Source organism: Peromyscus californicus, unplaced genomic scaffold (assembly GCF_007827085.1).
Source record: "Peromyscus californicus insignis strain IS unplaced genomic scaffold, ASM782708v3 Scaffold_19__1_contigs__length_69161282, whole genome shotgun sequence".
Classification (NCBI taxonomy): domain Eukaryota; kingdom Metazoa; phylum Chordata; class Mammalia; order Rodentia; family Cricetidae; genus Peromyscus; species Peromyscus californicus.
The window spans coordinates 12,116,951-12,140,337 of record NW_026294491.1 but is presented as its reverse complement, the minus strand read 5'-3'; the positions used below and the strand labels follow the sequence as shown (position 1 = coordinate 12,140,337).

The 23,387-nt window shown below is 53.4% G+C and overlaps 1 protein-coding gene across 6 annotated transcripts; it reads left to right on the top strand.

The window, feature by feature from the left end:
• The first annotated feature begins 4,706 nt into the window (after positions 1-4,706).
• Positions 4,707-22,965, top strand: Adora2a (adenosine A2a receptor). 6 transcript variants are annotated; one of them, XM_052744698.1, is made up of 3 exons: positions 4,707-4,908; positions 13,856-14,421; positions 21,167-22,965. In XM_052744698.1, the coding sequence occupies exons 2-3, from the start codon at positions 14,099-14,101 to the stop codon at positions 22,068-22,070; spliced, it is 1,227 nt and encodes a 408-aa protein (XP_052600658.1). In that variant the 5' UTR covers positions 4,707-4,908; positions 13,856-14,098; the 3' UTR covers positions 22,071-22,965. The 6 variants fall into 6 exon arrangements, with proteins under 6 accessions (XP_052600658.1, XP_052600657.1, XP_052600659.1 ...); XM_052744697.1 differs by lacking the exon at positions 4,707-4,908 and adding an exon at positions 4,930-5,201; XM_052744699.1 differs by lacking the exon at positions 4,707-4,908 and adding an exon at positions 5,267-5,414.
• The last annotated feature ends 422 nt before the right edge of the window (positions 22,966-23,387 follow it).

Here is a 23,387-nt window from a genome sequence, read left to right as displayed (position 1 = left end):
GTTTCTAGTTTGTTCTACCTCTCGCTGCCTCTCTGACCTTATGCAGGCCAGAACTCTAGCCCTCGTGTGGAACTGGAGAAGGCATGGGTGCACCCTCCTCAGGTTCACCTGCTGTAGCACCCTGAAGGCAACTCTGGACAGAGGGTGGAGGAAATGGATGAGCCCAGAGGTTCTGGCCTGCCCTGAAGCCACATGGTATCTGTGGCCCATCTCAAGATCCCATCTTAGAGTTAGCATGTGCCACAGGGTAGTCCCTGCCTGAGTGAAGCCTCCCGAATAGCCCACACATTGGATCAGGATGTCCCAAAGGTTTTTGTTTGGTTGTCTTTTCTCTTTATAAATGTTAACTTCTAGAGATGGATGTCAGGATGTATAAAATTACAGGGGTGGGGCATTCTACCTAGTGGTAGCCAGCTAGGTAGTTTTTCCCTGTGCATCTCTTTTATTGCTGGGGTTCGAAATCAGCAGGACCTTGCATGTCCTATACAAGTTCTGTGCCTCTAAGCTGCACTCCAGCTCCTTGTGTGCATCCTGTGTGTGGTATTTTCGAATCCAGTGTGGTCAGGTTGGACAACACTTTCTTTCCACTTTGCACATGTCACATGCAGAAGAAATCTGTGGGCTTACCATCTGTACACAGGGTACCCCATGATGAGCATCCTGCCTGGGCATGATACCCTCCAGGATTTGGGGTCCCAGAGAGGCCAAGACTCTATCTGGCATGAGTTTGGATATGTCGTCAGAGTGCCCACAAGCCATGACCTCCAGTGGAGCCAACACTTCAGGTACCCTGAACAACCCACGTGACCCTAACTCAAGCCTAGAGTAAGAAGGCCCTATGCTGAACGTTTGGAGCTGTCGTGGCAGGGGCCGGACCAGGACTGCTCCAGCACTTGCTCACTGTCTGAACATAGGACTTGTGTCCTACTAAGCAGGACAGCAGGAACCTGTCGCATGGCAAGAGGAGAGCTGAGCCTGCCTATGGCACGTTGATGTGTCCCTGAGACAGCATGGGCTTCTCCAAAGAAGGGCATTCCTTGGCCCTGCCCATTGCATGTTATATGCTGACCCCAAGGGGCTTCTGTGTAACCAAGTTTATCTGCCAGGAGTCCCTCAGTGATAATATCCTTCTTTATCATAGACCTGGTATTGCCTATCCCAGCCAGTACCTTGAGGGGAGGTTCAGACCTGTGAGAGGCAGCTCTATCAGAAAAGGAAAATAGGTTCCTGGGAAGAAAGAGGTAAATAGAATGTTTTCCAGACCCCTATATCTACAGCCTCTGGAAGCCAGGGGACCCAGTGACCAGCTCTTACCCTATCCTGACAGGGTTAGCTAACACTTCCCAAAGTCTCAGAGGGGCTACACTGTTTGAGTTGGTTCCTCCAGCGGGAAGTGATCGGACATGAATGGTCTCAGTGTGTGGCCACTCTGCTCCAGTTTGAGTGGTGAAGGTGGAGTCCCAGACTGCCGTGACTCCAGTCTGGTGGGACTCTGACAGCAGCAGGTTGGATTCCCCAGGAGGAGGCCAGGTAGGAATAGGAGAGGAAGCCACATTTGGGGCTGAACTGGTATGAGGGTGGGTCAGAGGCATGTGGTTTGCCTGTGACCACCACCAGGCCCAAAGCAGCCTGGGAGGACTGGTCTTTGTCACCAAAAGTTCCTAGAGGGTGTCTGCATGGCCCTTTGTGTGAGGAGGGGCCATTAGGGTCTCTGCAGTTTGGGAGCTGAGTCCTAGGAAGAGAGAGAATGAGATCTTGGAATGGCTACGAGCAGGTGTGCTCTCACACTGTTCTTGTGTGGGCTGGACCCTAGGGTCTTCCCCAAGGTAGATATGCTGGAGCTGTCTCGACCTCTGCAGGTGCCTAATGCCAGGCATCCTTTAATGCGAGAGAGGCCTGGTGTGTCCTAGGGCTGGGGGTGCAGAGAGCACAGGGAGGTGGCTTAGGGCCATCCTTGGGAGTGGTAAAGGTCAAACCCTGGCATAAGGAGCTGTAGAGCAGTCACTTCCCATCATGGGGCCAAGACAAGGCTGTATACACCTGTTGGCCTGTCTACACTACTGCACCAGATTAGCTCCAGGGTTGGACTCCTGGTCAGCTGCTCTCCGTCCCAATGGTAAGAAGTAGATACAGGATGGAGAATTTTCCCACAAGGCTATAGGTTGGGAGGGACTTGCCCTTCTCTCTGCCATGCTTGAACAACCTGGGCTGCTTCCGCTCCCATTTTGCCTTTTCAGGGGTTGTCCCTCTGAGGATGAACTTAGCCTCTTGCTCACAGGAAGAAAATTGAGCACTTGGGGTGGCCTGGGGTTCTCAGGGGACTTGGCCCAGAGCCCACTAGGCCCATAGTCCCCAGTCTTGGCGTGTCTTGTTCCCCGATGTGGCCCAGCTGGCCCTAGAGCAAACAATGAGGGTCAGAGGCCACGCAGGTGCATCCTGGGCAGGAACAAAGAGCTGGGGGTAGGGTGGAGGAGTGGTCTGAGAGAGGAATTCTGGAACATGACGGAGCCCAGCTGGCCCCACGGTTGGGACTGAGGAATTGGGACCTGGACATAAGGAAGGGTGGACAGCTGTAACCTTCAAACACTGCCTGGGACTACGAAGAGAAACCAGAGCCCAGAACTGGAAACCAAGTGGGCTGTCAGGGCAGGATCCGATAGAAACAGGCCTGTACCCTCCTCCTTTGAAGCCTTTTCAGGAAAACCCAGGCTCCTGATTGGTCTCAGCACCCATGAAAAGCCCACATAACTGGGAAGGGAGTCAGGTCAAGACCAAAGTGAACCTTTATTGTCTGGGAAGGCCTGAGCCAGCCTCTCGTGGCTTGGCACAGCTCTTCATGGCCATGTGGGCCTCTGGAGCTGAAACCATCCGGGCGCTGCCTGGTCATGGTGGCCTACGGAAACAGACAGTTTTTGTGGTGGGATGCTACCCATCAGAACTTAAGGGTGAACTGCAAGGGCCACCGGCTTTGTTTTCCTGAGGGCCAGTATTGGAAAGGAGGTCTTACTCCCTGTGTACCAGGCAAGCCCCTCTAGAGCAGTGGTTCCCAATCTTCCTAATGCTGCAACCCTTTAATACAGTTCTTCATGCTGTGGTGACCCCCAACCATAGAAAATAAATAGAATTATTTTCGTTATTCATAACTAAATTTTGCCACTGTTATGAATCAATGTAAATCAATGTAAATATCTGCTATGTCCAATAATCTTAGGTGACCTCTGTGAAAGGATCACTGGACCCACAAAAGGGTCACAACCCACTGGTTGAGAACCATTTCTCTAGGGGGCTCCTGGAGAAAGGTGCTGGGCTTTGGAATTGGAATGACTGAGAAGAGAAGCATCAGGAAGAAGGAGGGACCCCCAGAACTGGGCAAGTGTTGGCTTCTATTTCCTGAGTCCCCATAGCGCCTTTGGGGAGATTGTCAAGATAGTGTTCCCAGGACACGAGTCAGACATGAACAGGAAGGATGGTACTGCTCCTGCATGAGGAGGCCCAGAAGCAAGGTGCACAGTCAACCTGAGAATAGGTCCCAGCTTGGTTGTGTCCCCATCCTTAACCCCATGGTACTAGTTGCTGGCAAGTTCCAGGAGGTGGCTAAACAGAAATAACCACATCCCTGGAAGGCATATGGTGATGCATGGCGGTGCATGGCAGTGCCAGGGTTGCCCGGAGCTAGTCCTGCTTGATGATTATAGGGTTCTTCACCTGGGGATTGAAGCTAGGATGGCAGTACCTCAGTCACATGTGCTCCTCCAGGGGGGTCTCAAGTTTAATTGCATGCAGGTCCCTATTCTAACCAGATCCACACATGTGAGCACATGCGCACACATGCATGCATGCCTGCCCTCGACCCTACAGATGCTGTAACACTGGGCTGGGCTCATCAGATGGAACAGGAGGCCAAACTTGGGAGGGGTGAGCCAGGGAGGCTGCCAGGCCATCAAAGTCAAGCCCTGGAAAGTGACAATCACCACTTCAAAGGCAGGCATTTGGCTTCTCCAAGGGCTAGGCACCTGCATGCTCACTGCCCACCAGCTTCTGTGACAGAGTAAAGGGCAGCTTACAGAGTTATTCCTTCCCATGGACACCTCAGCCCTGGGGTCTAGCCTGGTTCTCAGCAGGCCTCTCCATGCTTGCCTCTACACGACAGCCTGTAGGTTCCAGGAAGGCCTTGGCCCTCAATGCCTGGGTGTATGAAGGGCTTCTTCTGCTGTGAACAGATGGAGATTTGCAAATCCATCCAGAGACCCGAGTCCAAGGCAGGCTTCGCCATCCGGCCACCTTCAGAACTAGGGTAGTGAGAGTAGGGGATTCCCAGTCCAGACTTCTGAGAGTCCTAGTTAGTCTGTGGTGCAGATGCAACTCCCTCCTTGCTCTATAGTTCAGAGCAGCGGGGGCTGGGGGGAGGAGTCACGGTCCCACAGGCTTCAGGAGTGTAAGAACAGAAAAGAACCTCGGTCTAAAGTCGGATGTGGAGCGGTAGAGAGAGTAACATAGCACCAGGGCAGCCTAACTCCGATAAAGGGCAGAACTGGGAACACCAGAGTGGTACAGACAGCCTGATGCCTTGTGGAGGAGCCACCGGAGAGGGGTGGGGCGCCAAGGCTTCATGGGTGGGGGCACCCGGGTGGGTGTGGGAGTGGCGCTGGAGGAGGCGGTCAGGACGCGTGGACCAGAAGCGCCCACGTTGGGGCAAGGGGTGCTTTGCTGCCAGACCCATCACGACCTAGCCCTTCCAGGGCCATTTCCTCTGATTCCCGCCTCCCGGCCTCGGTTTCCCCCAGCGGCGGGGCGGGGCGGGAGCAGCGCCGATTTCAAAGCTGCCTGCAGGGTGCGCCCATGAGCGGCGCGGCCGGAGCTGGAGCCCGGAGCGGCCTCTGAGACGGTGGGAGCCAGCGCAAGAGGCAGGTCAGCCGGGGCCTGGGTCTGGGAAACCGTGAGGGGTCCCGGGCGGGCGTCTTGGCGATCGTGGCCGTCGGATTCTGCGGGGCCGGGAGGTCTGAGCGGATCAGGACCCTCCCGCCCTTCGGAGCGCACGCCGCTCCCTCGGACCCTTCCTTCCTGCTGTCGGGAGGGGAGTCCGCGGGTGTCAGGGTCCGAGCCTGCCCTGGCTGCCTCGGGAGTGGTCGCAGCTGGGTTCCTGGGCGCCGGTCACATCCCCAAGTGCCGTGCCCCTCGGGGCGGTCCTCCGCGACCGGAAGGTGAGCCAGGGCAGGTAGCACGGAAGGGGCTCCAGTAAGGCAGGGCGGCGGGATGCCTTACAGTCAGTTACAGTCAGTCGTCTAGACCTGCAGGCGACGCGCCGCTACGACCGTCGATTTGTCCGCTCGGAGGACTGAACCTGCAAGCTCCCAAGTCCCTTTAGGGCGCGTCCCTGCCAAAGCTAGGCTGCGGACGTCGAGGCGCGGCCGGAGGTAGGCGGGTCAGACTCCCGGGTTAGGGGTTCAGGAGGGCACCAGCTTGCATCCAGGAAGGCACGGAGAAAGCAAGGGAGTTTGGAACCCGGGGGAGGGGAGCATCCTGTTGACAGTGGTAGCGGCAACCCGACTTAGGACACTGTGGAGAAGCCAGAGGACAACAGGGTGGGTGAGCGTCTGGGGCTGCCCGAAGCAGGGACAGAAATGGCGGGAACGGTGGCAACTCTCAAGGGTTTGGCAGAAGATGGGCAAGGGCTCTGCCTTGGGAACATTTAGACTAATTTTGCTAGTCAACACAAAGGGAGGAGCAGGGATTCACAGTGGTCCAGAGCAACAGAAGCAGCTGGCAGGTGGTCGCCAGGACTCCTCCCCACGACTAGGGCAGGCAAAACATGTATTCTCCTGATGGCTGGGGAGTCTTTTGGACCCCTCTCCTTGCCCACCCAGAGGCCGCACCTTGTCTCTCTGAGAAGGGAGCCTGCTTTCTGTCCTTGTACCTGGAACGCTCCGCCTCTGCTGCCCAGCTCCCTCTGGACTCCGTGTGCCTTTCAGAAGACTGTCACATCCAACCAATTTTGCCCTTGTTGTCAGGACCTTTAGGATGATGGTGGAGAGCTTTTAGGAAACACGGGTTTGGGAAGGCCTGCTTGTTTGGGTCTTCAAGGGCTCCTCAAAAACCGATGGGTCCCGAGACTATGGTGTCAAGATCTCAAAACCCAGCCCTTGCATTCTGGGACTTCCCGGGTTCTCTCAGGTTCTGGTGTCTCTTGGGCACACCCTAGCCAGTGTGCATTCTCTCAGAGCTGACCATGACTGTTGTGAGCTGGGGTGGCCTCCCTGTCCATGGCTTGAAGTTAGGCTAAGGGCAGTCCACACCTGTAGTAAGAGACAAACTTTGGGCCAGGCAGAAGAAGCAGTGGCTGATCTCTAGGGCCCTACAGAGGGACCACAGATTTTGATGTCCCAACTTAGGTTTTAATCTTGTCCCCTAGATGCACACTAAGTGGCCTTGGGAAGGTCCCTGCCCTGGGAATCCATTTTCCAATCTGTAAAGTAATGGTGTTCTTAGTAATGCTAACTCATAAGGGTATAGAGGAAGGGGAGAGGGAGATACTCTTTGGCTGGGTGTGCGGATAGGTTCAGGGTAAGGGATGGTGGCAGTGGGGGTTGTGCCAGAGGCCAGGTCAGGGGGCTCTGTGCTTAGGCTGGGTAACCCTGGAGAAAGAGGCAAGGATTGCTAAGAGTGGAGGAAGTGTGGACAAGAGTTAGCTTGGGAGCAAGCCCGTGGCTTCAAGGTGTCAGATTCTGCAAAGTCCAGGACCTGTAAGTGGGACCACAGCCCCTGGTAACTCGCTGTTACCTGAAATCAGCAGCTCTGGCCTCTAAGCTGCCCGTTCCTGAGCTTCCTCACCTCATAGAAGCTACAGTCTCCATCTCGGTGTCCTTTTGCTACAATCCAACCCAGGCCCTGCGTGGTGTGTGCATATGAGAGTAGAGGAAGAGAAAGCTGGGTAGATAGATAGATAGATAGATAGATAGATAGATAGATAGATAGATAGATGATAGATAGATGGATGGATGGATGATAAATGATAGATATAAATAGATGATAGATATAAATGATAGATATAAATAGATGATAGATATAGATGATAGATTGATAGATGATAAATAGATAATAGATATAAATAGATTATAGATAAATAGATGATAGATAGATGGATGATAAATGATAGCTAGATGATAGATGAATGATAGATGATAGGTAGATAGATAAATAGATAATAACTATAAATAGAAGATAGATAGATAGATAGATAGATAGATAGATAGATAGATAGATAGATGATAGGCAGGCACAGGTAGAAAGGGTTTTAATAAATGTGATGGAGGAGCTGAGGAGGTGGGAATTTACAAGTGAGGATGTTGCTACAGACAGGTACTGAGCTGGTAAAAGAGAATATCCCTAACTACCCTGGAAGAATCTTGTCCCTGGGACACACTGGGGACCACAGAAGGGTAGATCGTGACCTGGGGCACTCAGAGGAAGAAAGCTGTGGGGAGATTGGAGGGAGCAGATGTGGTATGGTACTTGAGAACAGGCCCTAGGTCCATACTGGGCCCCCCGTAGTAGCAAAAGATTAGGGGTAAAGACAGGGACCCCTGAAGACTGCTCATGTCCAGAGCAAGACCCAGACCCTGAGGTGGGTAAGAAGGAGCCATGTGGGGCAGAGAAGACGGTCCTAGCCCTGAATCTGGAAGCCATGAGATCCTGCCAGGTGCCAAGCAGGGATGGAATGGGGGGAAAAAGCAGCCACCTCACTCTAGGCCTGGGAAGGGGTTAGACGCTAGGAGGGCAGGACTTGGGCACTTTTCCAGGGCTACCTCTAACTTTATGTGCCTGGTCTCTATCCAGAGGCTCTAGCTACGGGGAGTCTTGACATTCGACCTCACAATGGCCTCTGGGAGCCATGAGCCAGTCTGGGTGGAAGCGCTAATGGGCAGAGGGCAGTGACAGGGTTCAGGTGGATCATAGTCAGGTTAGTCCAGTGTAACCCACTCTTTCCCTTCATCCTCTATGGCTGCATCATCACACCCATATCCTAAAGAGCTGAGCCGTGGGTGTGCACCCCTCCTTTCTAGTGTCCAGGCCAGCCTCCTGCCAGGCTTCCACCCAGAGGTCCCTTGTTCTGTCTTCAGGAGGCACAGCACCTGTCATCCACTATTTATGGCTGGCACAGGGGCTCAGCCTTTCATGTGATGCTCTCACCACGGCTTGTGCACATGGGAGAAGCCAAGGCACACAGGGGGGGTCTGTGATGGACATGGCATGGACCCTACTTGGGCTGCTCCTGTCACAGGCTACACCTCAAGCACCTCCATGAGGCCTGGATCCCGGGAGGGGCTAGATCTGCAGAAGCAGCCTGCAATGGGTGAGTGGCACCTGAGGTGAGGACTGGGGACCGGTGGTCTTTCTGGGTACCAGACCTGGACAAGTGGGCATGTCAGGGTCCATTCTAGGACTCTCAGTGGGAGAGAAGGGAGATGGTAGCCTAGGTCCTAGCTGGTGACAGAAGTTGTTTAGAAAGGCAAGCTAGTGCCCCAGCCTCCATCTGCAGAGAGCTGGTTCTCCCTTCCTGCCCACATCCTGTCCCCAGGAACACAACAGCAGCCACAAACCCATGGTTGGTAGGGGAAGGACATACTGGCCACCTGCTTATGTACTTGGGGCCCAGCCTTTACCAGGTATTAGAATTTGGGTGGCTGTGCCACTCTGGAGGGACCCCGGAAGGGAAGGGAGACCCAGACCACGCAGCATTAGGCCGTCTCAGAAGGCACTTGTCTTGTTGACTGATGTGTTTGGGAGGGGCTCCGTGGGCTTGGGGTCTTCCTGCAAGCCCAGCTGCTGCTGAGCCACTGCAGGACGCTGCTTTGGGTGTGAGAGGTACCAGCCCATCCCGCTGGGACTCTTGCTTGGTGTCATTCCACATATCAGCTGCTTCCCAAGGACAGATGTGGGATCTCCCCAATCTAGACTTGGTCTCTGGTTCCCGGAAGAATTCCTCGGTGTTCTCTTCCATCCACCACGGCCTTGGTCCTCGACTGGCTGCAGGCCTGAAGACTATCTCGTACAACATGCTCTTTATTTTGACCCCTGTTTTTCCTGTCTGGGATTTTATGCTTCTTGCTTGTATTTGCTCTCATGTGCCCGTGAGTTTGCTAGTTTGACACTTCCATTTTTCTTTCACGGGATTTTTTTTTTTTTTTTGAGACAGGATGTCATTATGTAGACTGGACTGGCCTCCACCTCACAGAGACCCACCTGTCTCTGCCTCCAGGGTGCTAGGGTTAAAGGTGAGGGCCACATCTTTTTCTCTTCCATAGTCTTGGATTCTTCTTGCATTTTGAAATCTGGTTTGCAGCTCCCCTGATGTGGGAGATGAGGTCCTGCGGTCTGGGGGGCATGGCGTCTAAGTATCTGAATCTCTAAGGTGGCAGCTGTCCTTGAAGAATTCCTAGTTTGTTTTTTTTTTTTTGTCTTTTGAGACCCCTGCAGTAGACTCCAGGACTGCAGGGGGCAAAGGTGGTAGCAGATGGCTCGGAGTTCCCCATGGCCCAGAAGACTAGGTAGCTGGTGAGCATGGCCTCTGAGAAAGAGGCAGCTGAGCATGAGGGCACATGCCCGTGATGTACCACTTAGGGACTAGAAGCGGGAGGATCAAGAGTTTAAGATTATACTTGGCTACATAGCAAGCTTGAGGCCAGCCTGGGCTATGAGGCCAGCCTGGGCTGCAAGTGACCCATCTCAAAATGAAACAACATCGTAAGGCTGGGGTTCTGGAGCCCAGGAAGAAGCCCAGTGCCGCTGCAATGGATAGTCTCTGTGCTGCTCTGTTCCGTGCGCTTGGCTACACCCAGGAGCAGTATATGGGAGGGAGCACTGTCTGGGAGCTTGTAGACACGTCCAGCAGGGTCTGGAGCCACCACCTAGGCATGTGTACACAGAGCCTGGGTGGGTCAGGAGATATGTGGGTCGGGATGAAGTGGTTTTAATTAAAGTAGCTGGATCGGGGTGGGAGGGAATGGGAAGGCAGAGGCAGTGTTGAGTTTGGCTGCTGGGACCCTAAGGGGTTGTCCCTTCAAGTCTGTAGCATGTGCCTGTAGTTTACATGGGACAGTTTCTGTACCCTGCCCTGTCCCCAACAAAGGACAACCATAAGGAAATGCAACATTATTAATATTTAATTACCCTTCTTGGCTAGCAACAGATGACTCAAGGATTAATTCGATAGAGCCAGCAGAGAGGGATAGGAAATTGCTAGGTCCTGGCTCTACAGTGGCCCCTTCCCTTGGGCCCCCAGCCTTCCCATGACTCTGGAGCAGTGGTTCTCAAACTTTTTAATTTCGCAACCCTTTAATACGGTCCCTTATGTTGTGGTGACCCCCAACCATAAGATTGGTTTCATTGCTACTTCGTAACTGTAATTTTGCTCCTGTTGGGAATCATAATGTAAATTTTTTTTTTGGAGATAGATGTTTGTCAAAGGAGTCGCAGCCCACCTTTGAGACCCAATGCTCTGGAGGCTTCACAGAGAGGGACTTCTTCTGCTGCCGCCCTTGGCATTCTCCAAGGACTATGCCACCCTCTAACGTCCCTGATAAAGCCGGGACCTTTTTTCACCTGTTCGGGCTGCAGCTTCTCATCTGAAAAATGGAATTTACCAGGCCACCAGGAACACAGCTTCAGGTCATTTTTCCACACTCCCAGGCAGCACACGCCAGCTCCTCAAGAGGGCCCAGTGTAGCCTTGGTATTCAGATCTACCACCACCTGGAGAGCACGGGACTTATCGGTTCAGCAGTGGCTAACATCTCTTGGCTGTGTGTGTGTGTGTGTGTGCGTGTGTGTGTGTGCGTGTGCGTGCGTGCGTGCGTGTGCGCGTGCGCGTGCGCGTGCGTGCGTGCGTGCGTGCGTGTGTGTGTGTGTGTGTGTGTGTGTGTGTGTGGTTCAGTCTGGTCAGTGATACACTAGTAGGTTTGAACTGGCCCGGCGGGAACATTCATACTACAAAGACAGGCTAAAGTCAGGGTGCCCTGGCCCTGGGCTCTTTTGCCTGCCTGTGGCTGGACAGTCTCAGCCTTCCCCTGCGGGACCCCTCCCTCCTGTCTGTCCTGAGAATGCCTCTGGCTCCGCCGGCCGATCTGCCAGACTTGGGGCTGGGGAAGGCTCAAATGAAAAGAAGGATTCTTGTTTGGCAGCTGCCCAGGTGGCCCTGGGATCAGAGGAGCGTCCCCTGGGATGTGCTGCAGTAACCGGGGCGGCCTGCAGGAATGTTGAAGGAAGGGCAGAGGCAAGGGCCCTGGGACAGGAACCTCTGGTGTGTCCTCAGCCGCTACCAGGCAGGCCTGGCTGGAGGACCAGCTGTGTTGAGACTGGAGAGCAGCAGGGTGGCCTCAGGACAGCCAGGAAGGGTGCTGGGATCCAGAAATACCCAACAGGGACCCAGCACGGAACATGAGGATCCTTGAGAACTGGGAGTACTCAGGCAGGTACCAAGGCTGCTGGGAGGACTGCAGCAAATGCGGGCCTGGGTCAAGTCCGTTCCAAGCCGGTGTCCTGCTGGTTATGGAGTCAGTGCAGCTACTGGGGGTCAGCGCTGGCGGTGTGACCATCAGCAGGGCCCTAGGCTCAGGGATGGCGCTCTCTCACCTTGACAGAAATGTATTGTGTTTCACTGCGTCCCACTGGGGACCTTGAGGATGGAGCATGGTTAGGGCCTGGGCCAGCTTTCTAGCATGGGGTGGTCTAATTGCAGACTGCTTTAGTGCCCTTCAATGCAGATTCCATGAGAGAAGGCCCAAGGGACAGGTGGTTACCCTTTTCTCCCCAGAAGATACCATTGGGAGAGTCGGAATTCTTGGAAGCCGGTGCCTCTCCAGGGGCTCACTGGGCCTGGTTGGGTCTGGTTGGGTCTGGTTGGGCCTGGTTGGACACTGAGCCTGCTTTGGCTCCAAACCTTGAAAGCTAGAGCACACGGTGGGAACTGTTGGTCCTGGGCTTGCTGTGGCCCCCTGATGAATGCTTCTGCAAAGTATTAGCCGTGAGCATAGAGGGACATGGTGTGTACCTGAAGGCGGCACACATCCTGGCTCCGGTCATTCGGCTGGGGACATGCATTGTGAACAGCTGGTTGGCAAATGGCTGGTGCAGAGTCGGGATTCACAAGGACTTAGCCCTAAGTGTCGCCGCCTCACTTTAGAGGCAATGCTGCCGCTTAGGTAGGAATGGTGATTCTGTCGGTTTCTGCAGACTGTGGCTCCCCTCTCCTAGCCTTGGGTATCAGCCTCCTAGTTGGGCAGAAGGTGCTTCCACACCAGCACAGCTGCAGCCATGTCTCCTCTGGCTCCAGACTGAAGCGCTGGTAACACCACAGAAGGAAACTTGAGGTTTATTTATTTCAGCCCCATCTTACCTCTTGGCCAATTTCAAGTGGAGAAGATCCTTCTCCCAAGGCCTGCGGTTCCCCTCATCCCTCCTCTCCTGGAGGGGAGAAGTAGGGAAGATGTGTCTACACGCGGGCACAACCGGGGGTTCCGTGAAGGTCCAGAAGTGAAGAGGATGGATTTGCGGGGGGTGGGGGGGTGGGTGGAGGGGATATGGCGGAGGAATCTCTTGCATCTTGCTTGGAGAATGACAGGCTATTGGAAGAGTCCTGCTTACACCGAGTTTTGTAAGTTCAGGGAGTAGAGCAAGAATTTGGGCTTGGCTGGGACCTGCTACAGAGAGAGCAGGACTTCCGGTTTCCAGGGGGGTCTCATCTCTTCCTGTGATCTGACTCTGGGGTAGCCTTATCCAAATCTGTTACTCCTTTCTCAAGGGATGGTGGATAAGTTCTGAAATGAGCCCTTGGTCATCTTTGGGGACCCAATGGTATAACAGTCTGAATGGAGAAACTGAGACCCAGAAAAGAAATGCATTCTTGCCCACAGTCCTCCAGTGAGTTCCCACTGAGCACCTGCTTTTCTAAAGCAGCATTCCCTGCATCAGCTAGGCAGAGGCACAAGTGGGGAGAGGCGTGGGAGGAGAGCGGGAGGCGGATCCCTCAGAGAAGGGAAGCAGACACGGTGCCCGCCCTGCCTGGCTGTGCAGCCTGCTGGCAGGAGCTCTCAGAGCGGTGGGTTTGGTTGGACCCTGCTCCGCTACCTGTGAGGGTAAGAGTGCTTACTTGCTGGAGCTAGATAGGACCCTAAGGCTCCCAGGTCCCTCCAGAAGGGAACTCCAGGAGTGTCTGAGGTGACCTTAGTGGCAGTGGTATTCCTCAGGTGGGGAATGGTTGTTCCTTGAGGGGAATGGAGCAAAATGAGCTGAGCTGGGCTGGGAGGCTAGCTCAGTGTGAGAAGGTAGGTGGGATTTGGAAAGCCCAGTGGAGAAAGAACCTTCCTGGAGGGAGGGTCTCATGGAGCTGATCATGAGTGAAGGGACTCAGAGGACTGGCCAAGCAGCCACAGAAGACTTGAAAAGCTACATAGGAGAAGCCGATGTAAACATCATTTGCCAAGGCTTGCTTGCTCCTGTAGGTTAACCGTCTTCAGCTGCCGGTCTGAGCTGGGAGGGCGGTGACGCAGTACCTAGAGAGAGGAGGATGCGTGTTGGGTAGTGGGGACAGGTTAGTGGGAGTCCTCATTCTGTCTGTAGTTCCTTCTGTGTCTGTCCTGAAGAGACTGCAAGAGGAACTGCTTGCCTGAGAAGGGTTGGGTGAAGATCTTGACAAGAATTCTTTTGGAACCTGTGAGCTCTTCAGGCCTGTGTCCTGACTGACTTGCCCACAGTTGGGGCGAGACGGGAGTCATTCTCAGGCAGGCACCTGGCCCATCACTGAGGCGGAATCTGAAGCGGCCGAGGTGGTTCAGCTGCTCACTGGCGTTCTCTCTTTGCAGGCACCTCGGAACCCTAACGTTGAGCGGAGCCAGGCCAGATCTCCTGGAGTAGTCATGATTTCAGGCGGTGCAGAGTCATCTGTGAGGAAGCCTTTGGGAAGCTCTCCCTGGGAACACTCGTGGCTCTTGTGAGGGAAGGGCTGCGAGGCTTGGGTGGGCGGACGGCTGGGCTGCAGCTATGGACCGAGAGCTGGCCCAGCCCCGCATCCTTGCTGAGCCTGCCCAAGTGCGGCCGCTCCCACCATGGTCTCCTCAGTGTACATCACGGTGGAGCTGGCCATTGCTGTGCTGGCCGTCCTGGGCAACGTGCTTGTGTGCTGGGCCGTGTGGATCAACAGCAACCTCCAGAATGTCACCAACTTCTTTGTGGTATCACTGGCGGCGGCTGACATTGCAGTGGGTGTGCTCGCCATCCCCTTCGCCATCACCATCAGCACCGGCTTCTGTGCCGCCTGCCACGGCTGCCTCTTCTTCGCCTGCTTCGTCCTGGTCCTCACTCAGAGTTCCATCTTCAGCCTCTTGGCCATCGCCATTGACCGCTACATCGCCATCCGCATCCCACTCCGGTGAGCCAGGGCTTGCGTCTCTACGTAAGGCTTGATCTGCGGGCACAGAGGGACAGGGCTCTCTGGGTTTTGTCTCAGTCTTCACAGAGCTGGAGGTGGCCATGCCTGGTCTGGCTTATCCCTATAGGTACAGGGTACCCTAGCCCTCCCCACGTCACATATTGAGGCTGTCTATAGGCAGCCATGTGTGGCTACTGTAAGATGAGGGTGGCCTGTCTCTGCTACTCCATGCTGCTGTGTGTGAGCTCTTCTTCCTACGTCTAAGTATGATCTGAGATGGGTGGGGAGCCATGAGAAACCACAGAACCTCAGCTAGCAACCCGCCTCTGCCACCACCAGCAGCCTTCCCCCAGTGTGTGTGTACATTAGGAGAGTGACCCAGAGAGGGGAAGTGACTTGGCCAAACGCCACAGTGAGTCATTTGGACTTCTATGCAAATTATGTTGCTCCTAGATCGGAGAGGATTCTGCCTGCCTCAGGGGATGGCTGTGCGAAGGGGTTTTTAGAGTGATTCTGTTGTGAAGTGACTTCAACCAAGTATAGTATTGTGTAATGAAGATCTTCCCCGAGGCCTCTTCCCAGCCACCCTGTAGATAACCCAGACAGTTCATGACTCTCTCGGGGACTCCACCCCTGTGCTTTCTACCAGAGCTAGGTCCTGTGGCCAGCGTGGCTACAGGCCTTGAGGAAGGATTCCATAATGGGGGATTAGAACGCATAGTCCCCATGGTGAGTTTTTCTGCTCAAGTAGAGTCCCCGCCCACAGAAGAAACATTAGTGACTCTACTGTGGGCAGAGGGCAGCCAGCAGTAAGGACCAGGCTCGGTGAGCAGTGGTAATCAGGGTCAGATGCAAAAGAGCCTTTAGAGATCATTTCCTTCCCCTCATCTTCTGGATAGAAAAAGGAGGCTCTGAGAAGGGGGCTAGGTCTCTCTCAGCCATCCAAGGAGTTGATAGCAGAGCCTGGGAAGAGGTGTAGCCCGCCATCACTGTGAAATCAGTCTTCGAAGACTGCCTGGAGTGACTCAGTGTCCTGGACGGTACATCACACAGCGGTTCCCATAATCTGAGTCCTAAGGGAGACGCGAACACCCACAGCTAGGCTACTCAAAAGGACGGAGCCTGTGCCTTGGGTTGCCTTAAAGACTTTGTCAAAAGTGACTCAGCCAGGCATGGTAGCAAGCACCCATGCTTGTATCCTGGAGCTTGGCAAAAGCTAGAGCCTGAGGATGGTGAGCTGCAGGCCTAGCCAGGAGCCTGCACTCAGACCCCTGTTCAAAGAAAAGACAAATAATCAAACGAAATAACAAACAAAGGGGAGGGACTTGTGGCCAGCTCTAAGAAGTGACAGGAGTAAAGGTCACCTGTGGGGACAGCTCGCCCCATTGCCTCCACCCTGTGCTTCTACAGTAGACCAAGGTCTAGTTTCCCGCAGTGACAGATTAGAACACAGAGGCCTAGGGGGAGTCTGTGTATGGGTCCCCAGGGGGGTCAATGGCATCTACCCTGGGAGTCTCCAGGACCCATGGCATCTACCGTGGGAGTTAGGCTCAGCCATGCAGTAATGGATCACCAAGAGGGAGCAGTCGCTTAACATTCTCTTTCTCCCAACTCCCAGCAGCAAGATATTAGGAAAGACGAGGGTGGCTATTCTCAAGTTAAAGGCATCAGCTTGCTTTCCTCTCCTTGCCCTCTCATTTTCTCAGAATCCAGAGACGGAATCCTTAAAATAGGATGGGCTAAGTTGTGTGCCTGTAGAAAGCTCGCTACCCTGTGCTGGGCCCGTCTTCTCCTGTGTAACAAGGAGACAAGTTTCTATGTTGTCCCTGTGAGCTCACAAAGCTCTGTGGCTTCAGTCAGTGGGCAGGAATGATGAGACTGGGCAGGGTAATGGGGGCAGGATGCAGCTCTTTTGTGAGATGGAGGCTTGGAGCCTAGCCCTACTGTAGTTGCGTCCCTGACCCCCAGAACCCCCTGACCTCAGTTCCACTTGGACCTTGAGCCATCTGAGCTCTGAGTGGGGCTTCAAAAAGCACAGGCTAGTCTCTGCAAGGAGCTGATAGGTCTGAAGATGCCCACTAAGGATGAATATTCATGTTGCCTAGGAGCAGTTTTAAAGCTGCCATGGAGTATATCCTTTGATCATCCTGGTCCAGCATTTCAGCCAGAGCAGACATCATGACCCTAGTGAGATACCAGAGCCAAGAAAGGACATCTCTGTGTCTCCCAAAATGAATGGACTCTAGAGCCCACCCCTGTGTTCCTGGCTATTGAGCCCCTATCCTCTGACTTTTCTGGTTACTGAGAGTGTGGAGGTGTCTGTTCAGGGGCTCCTGAGAGCAAGCCAGGCACGATGGGAAGATGGAAGATACCAGGGGACCAGGCATGAGGGGTTTCTAGATGGGGACCAGGGGACCAGGCATGAGCAGGCTTTGGAAGAGATATGGGGACCAGGCATGAGAGGTTTCTGGAGGGGACCAGAAGACCAGGCATGAGGGGAATGGGGAGGGGGCTACACACCCTTGGCTAGCTCTGGAGGTGTTCTCTAGCTTAGACTCTCACTTTCTTCCCTTCACAGCCTCCTCTAAAGTACTTCCCGTGCTATTAGCAAGGTCCACAGGCTCTAGTCTTTGATGGAGGCATAGTCCCAGGCTTGCACCAGGCACCAGGAATTCTTTGGTTGTTCTAAAGAACTCAGCTTCAGAGTACTCAGTCCACTCCTTCCTGAGTGTAGGGACCCTCTTAAGGCAGGGCCTCTTGGGTGATAAAGAAAATGGGCCAAAGGCAGAAATGAAGCTCTGTGTCTGCAAGGAATGAAAAGCTTGGTCTAAGAGACCAGGCTCCCTTTCCTAGGGGCCCTTTGCACCACTGTCTGCAAGTCTCACATCAGCCTCTGGTCAGTTGGTGCAAGACCTGAAGTCCTATAAAATACACTTCTCTATTTCCAAAAGGGCATGAGGACCAGGCATGTGCACAGTGGTAGAGTGCTTATGTAGCATGCCTGAGGTCTTCAGCTATATCTCTACCACCACAAAAGGGAAAGGAGATAAAGAAAAAAGGCTTTCCATTTGGCCGTAAGCCCCTGCTGGACTAGAGGCCCGGCTCAGTGGTAGAATGCTAGTTGCTTAACATATGTGAAGCCCTGGATTCCATTCTTCCCTCCACAGGAGTGCTGGTGAGGGTGCAGAATTGGGAGACGGTGTGCCCTGGAGGAAGTCTTGCCATATTGGTGTTACAGGATGTGCATGGTCTTGATAGGGTGAAGTCAGGGGAAGGTGCCAGAATGGTAAAACACTGACAAAGGTCCCAGGGAAGGAGTGAGTGGGCATGTCGGTGTGGCCTCTCTGGGCCGGAGAGTGATCCCATGGCTGCTGGGTGGTAGGTGTGGTGTGAGGCTGATTTAGGCTGGTCTCTGCCTATGAAAGGATTTTGAGTTTCTTCTCTGGGCAAGATGTTATTCAATTCTTAGGTCATTGGCCCCTTAAGGTGACTTGGAAAGTTGCGCCTTCTCTTCAATGTTGCAAATCCACATGAAAACTCCACCTGGAATCGTGGATATGTTCTGGAGCCATGGGGTGAGCCCCAAGTATGGGTAATCAGGATTCTCAGGGAAGGGCAACTTGTACAGGCTGGAGGATATAGAGGCCACTTGAAAATAGGAGCTGCCAGAGACTCTGGCCCCCCGTCCTATACTTCTGACACCCCTGGAATGACTCCCAGTCATGGTAGGCAGTCTGGGCATCCTTCTAGCTGCACAGAATGTATTTATCCAGGAGGCCTGAATGAAACTGTGTTAGTCACAGATACAGGCCAGGATGTGCCCTTAGGGTAGCTATGGTTTGTTCATGATTCCATGTGGGCCCTGATGCCGTCCTAGACCTCAGACTTCAGCCCCACGACCTTGAATTTTTGATTCTCTTGCCTCTATTTCCAAGTGCTGGAAATATAATGTGCTCCTATTTGATGTGTGTGTGTGTGTGTATGTGTGTGTGTGTGTATGTTTAAATAATACTTGCATGTGCTTAAACATTCAAGAAGAGCACAGATCACATAATCACATGTCTCCAAGCCCCTCAGTACATCGCCAACATAGGAAAGTACATCTTACATACTTGGTTCTGTCCCCATAGGGGCTTTCTTTCTAGAATGCAGTGGAAGACTTCCCCTGGTGGATCCCCTGTCTTTAAAAGTAAACTGGACAAACCAGGGATTTCCGTGGTGTGTTCCCAGAAGCTCTCGGGCCTGGCCGAGAACTTGTTAACTCAGAAGCCTCTTATTCAGTTGGATCCCTTCTCCAAGACTATGTCTTTCCAACTCCCTGGACAGGGGCAAGTAGGCCTGTTCCGAGAACAGTTTGAAAGCCGTCAAGTGAGAGTCCCTACACCATTCCTAGAAGCCCACCAGTATCCCGGGCAGCCCATTTCTCTGAACAGCAGCTGAATAGCTCTGATCCACCCTGAGCCACAGAGTGGGCCCCTGGGGTTTCCATCCACTAGATTCAGCGTCTTGCCCTTATGGGGCAGTGGTGACAGGTCTAGAATTCTTAGTTTCATTTTATAAATGAGGAAATTGGGGCCCGGAGAGATGAAGTGACATGGCATTCCTTGTTTACAGGAATGCACCAGGCCTAGGACCCAGGAAGGGTGTGCTTGTCCCAGGACAGATGTGAACAGTCACATAGATTCCCCTCCCACGAGGATCATGTAAAGCACTGTTGAGGGGTGCCTGGCACAGAGTAAGTAGATGGGGTGGGGACCCTAGGACTTCATGGCTGAGCCTCCAGACAAACACACATGCTGGCACTTGGTGGACCTAGTAAGTCTGTGACCCTCCGGCAGAGATCCTGTTGCAGGTGACCAAGGGCTGCGACGCTCCTGAGAAGGTGCCTGACAGTTACTGTTGGGATTCTGAATTGACAGGGCTGGAGGGGTGGCTCCATGGTAGAATGCCTGCCTGTCATAGGCAAGGCCCTGGATTTGACCCCCAGCACCATGGAGGAAGGAGACTAAAAGATTCTGAGAAATTCACCTGGGCTTGAGTTGCCCCTGGGCCCTGGAACGTTCAGAGCAAGTCCCGGCCTTGCCTTGGGTCTCAGTTTCAATTTCCCCAGCCCTAAAACAGAGGAACAGATTAGATGAGTGGTCAGAAACTACTAGGGTTTATTTATTTCTTTATTTGGTAACATTTAAAATGAGAGTTGGGTTTTTTTTTTGCCTCAAAAAAAAAAAATCGCACTCGGGAGGCAGAGGCAGGCGGATCTCTGTGAGTTCAAGGCCAGCCTAGGCTACAGAGTGCGTTCCAGGAAAGGCACAAAGCTACACAGAGAAACCCTGTCTTGAAAAAACAAAAAGCAAATCAACCATCCAGTCCTTCTTAAGATATAGCAATGCTAGGTACACATTCCCTTCCTTCCTTCCTTCCTTCCTTCCTTCCTTCCTTCCTTCCTTCCTTCCTTCCTTCTTTTCTCCCTTTCTTTCTTTTGTATGACACTTGAACTTCGAGCCTCATACATGTGAGGTTAGTTCTATCTTTAACTCTGGGCATACATGTTGCATCGCCATGAAGACAGAGTAAACACATACCAGCCTTCTTCCCATGCCTGTTATCAGTAAATACTTGGGTCTGCCACCCATAGGTGAGAGCCTTTCTGTAGCTGCTTTAAGTCTGGAATCAATAAGGGTGTGTGTTGTCCTTGTTACCTACCGTAGACTCCTGTCCCCCAGCTGGCAATACAGAGATAAATGCAGGAGACTCCAAGTGGGCTCCCAGCCTCAGATGAGACAGGAAGCTTCTCCAAGATGGCTAGCCTGAACTTGAAGAGTCAAAGTTCCACAGGGCAGTGGGAAGGGTAGTCTTGTTTTGTCAGAATTGGAACCATTAAACTTAGGTTCATCCCTCAGGTGCTACCAAAGCTCCTCTTATTCAGTCAAGAAGACTTTAAAAAATACCCACTCTTTTACTGCAGTAATGATGCGTGTCCAGTGGAGCTGACTCTACTGCCTGGTTGACAAACCAAGCCCTGCTCCCCCCCACCCCCACCTTGGGACTGGCAGTCAGCACAGTAATATGTTCATTTGGCCCTCAGGCAGATTATTGTCTTATTTCACACCCCATTTGGTACCTTTTGATTATTAAGATTGCCAGGAAAATGTCAAGACATAATTGTCTCGTTTCCACCCAGAGGATTGTGGGTGGGTTTGGAGGGGGGATGGTATCTCATTTGGCCTGAGACTTCCACCCCTCCTCCATGCCCTGGACAGCCTTTTCTTGGGGTCCTTGGAGATTCAAGACAAATGGGGGAGACCAAGCATGGAGTATAAGTGGCTCAGACCGTCTACAGGTCTGACCTTGCTGTCTCTGTCCCCTCCCTGGACCTGTCCTACTCTAAAGGAGAGCATGTTATAATATGAACCAAGATTAACCAACTTGGAAATGGCCTTTATCCCCTCTAAGATCACCTATTTCTCTCAAACCAAACTCAAATGAAGTCTCAGGGCCCAACTTGACGAATAACACCTGAACATTTGTGTGGTAGTTTCCATGTCCTGAATGTCCCCTTCCCGTTACCTCCCCACAGCTGGGAGAAAGGCGAGGCCCAGTACCTCACTTAGAAGAGTATACAACTGAGGCTAGGAGGGAGTACTTAGTCAAGACCCTATCGGCGAAGCACACAGGGACCATCCGGGCTTCTGTGGGCTTCTTAGCGTGCTTCATCACGCTTCTAATGCCAGTCCTCTCTCCCCAGGTACAACGGCTTGGTGACAGGTATGAGGGCCAAGGGCATCATTGCAATTTGCTGGGTGCTGTCGTTTGCCATCGGCCTGACCCCCATGCTGGGCTGGAACAACTGCAGTTACCTTAAGGAAGACCAGAACTCCACACAGCCCTGTGGCGAGGGCCAGGTGACCTGTCTGTTCGAGGACGTGGTGCCCATGAACTACATGGTGTACTACAACTTCTTTGCCTTCGTGTTACTGCCCCTGCTGCTCATGCTCGGCATCTACTTGCGGATTTTTCTGGCTGCCCGGAGACAGCTGAAGCAGATGGAAAGCCAACCCCTGCCAGGGGAGCGGACTCGGTCCACGCTGCAGAAGGAGGTCCATGCCGCCAAGTCCCTGGCCATCATCGTGGGGCTCTTTGCCCTCTGCTGGTTGCCACTGCACATCATCAACTGCTTCACCTTCTTCTGCCCCTCCTGCCAACATGCCCCTCCGTGGCTCATGTACCTGGCCATCATCCTCTCCCACAGCAATTCTGTTGTCAACCCCTTCATCTATGCCTACAGGATCCGCGAGTTCCGCCAGACCTTCCGGAAGATCATCCGCACCCATGTACTGAGGCGGCAGGAGCCCTTCAAGGCAGGGGGTTCCAGTGCCTGGGCCTTGGCATCTCACAGCACTGAGGGAGAGCAGGTCAGCCTCCGCCTCAACGGCCACCCCCTGGGGGGATGGGCCAATGGCAGTGCCCCCCATTCTGGACGGCGGCCCAATGGCTACACCCTGGGGCTGGTGAGTGGAGGGAGTTCCCAAGGGTCTCCTGGGGATGTGGAGCACCAGGAAGGAGACCCGGAGCACCCTGGCCTAGGGGATCAGCTGGCCCAGGGCAGAGTAGGAACATCTTCATGGTCCACAGAGTTTGCCCCTTCCTGAGGGAAAGAAATCTTTATCTTTTTGGTTGGCTGGACCAATCTCACCGAGAGAAGACGAGCAAGACCACGCCAGGAAATCCACTGGGCTTCTGGTTCCCACTTTGTACTAAGAAGAGGGACCATCAAGCTGGAGCAGCATGTAGCCCAGTAAGAAAGGCCTGGGGTGGAGGAAGCAGATGCTCTGTGCTATGGGGCCTTGTGTTAGGCCGGAGTTGCAGCCATAGCAGCAGCAGCAGCAGCAGCAGCAGCAGCAGCAGCAACATCTTCCAAGGCAAGGCCCAGTTCCCCCACTCCCGAAGCATCAGAAAGCTCTCTCTTGTCTCTCTAGAGCAGCTGTGGCTTGGAGGACTGGCCTGGCCTGGCCTGATGCTGAGGTATGGCTGCTTCAGGCCTCCCACCATAGTACACTACCCTCCCCAGACCGTCTAGGGCTCAGGGAGCTGCTGGCCTAGAAGTGGCACTTGACTACTTTTTTTTTTTCTTCCAGAAGATAAAAATGTGAGGAAACCCTTTCTATTTTATTGACTTCCCTCCCCGGCTGCTGGGTCTGTTGTCCATCCTGCTCTTATCCCAAGGAGTGGCCGGCAGCCCTCATGCTGCCGCAAGCTGCCACACACTTAGTCGTAGGGCCATCTCGGGGCAACAAGGCTCGGCTTGAAGACAGGAACTGTGGAGGGAATCGTGCCAGAGTGTGGGCTCTCAGGTCCCCTGAGGGAGGTTTGAGCTGTCAATCCATGGACCTGAGCCTGGGTAGCTCAGAGCTGCCTCTGTCGGAGACCCTGTCTGATGCCTTTCCTTCCGGGAGGGGCGGGGGTTGACTTTTTTGTTTGTTTGTTTGTGGGTTTTTTTTTTTTCTGACATAAAATAAAATGAGCCACACTCGTGTTTTAAATTTGTCTGCTAAGAATGATGTCTGAGTTCTTTTCTTGACTCCATAGCTCAGGTCTGATGCACACACATGGGCTCACGTGATTATGTGTGAGAGAACGTGTGTATGGACAGACAGACAAAAGCTACACCATTGCTTATCCTGGGAATTTTCCAGGCTCCTATTCTCCAAGAGGACAGGCTGCCTGGTTACACCAGAACCCAAATGCCTATGTGTTAGGGTGAAGTGGGGTGGCAGACGTACATCTCCTGTGGGAGACGCGCTCATTCCTCAGAGGCGCCTTCAGGGTCACGGACCCCTCCTGTCCTAAGCATTGGAAGTGAGAGGACCTAGAGTCTTCTTTCTCTCCTTCCTCACATCCTACAAGAAGACCTGTCTGTAGGTCATCTCAGAGCTGTGTCCATCACTCCTAACCCCCGCTCCAGTCCC

Excerpts from the sequence above, each read along its gene's own strand:
- Adora2a (XM_052744698.1), top strand. The coding sequence starts at position 14,099 with ATGGTCTCCTCAGTGTACATCACGGTGGAGCTGGCCATTGCTGTGCTG. Across the intron at positions 14,422-21,166 it reads GCCATCCGCATCCCACTCCG|GTACAACGGCTTGGTGACAG; the intron begins GTGAGCCAGGGC and ends CTCTCTCCCCAG.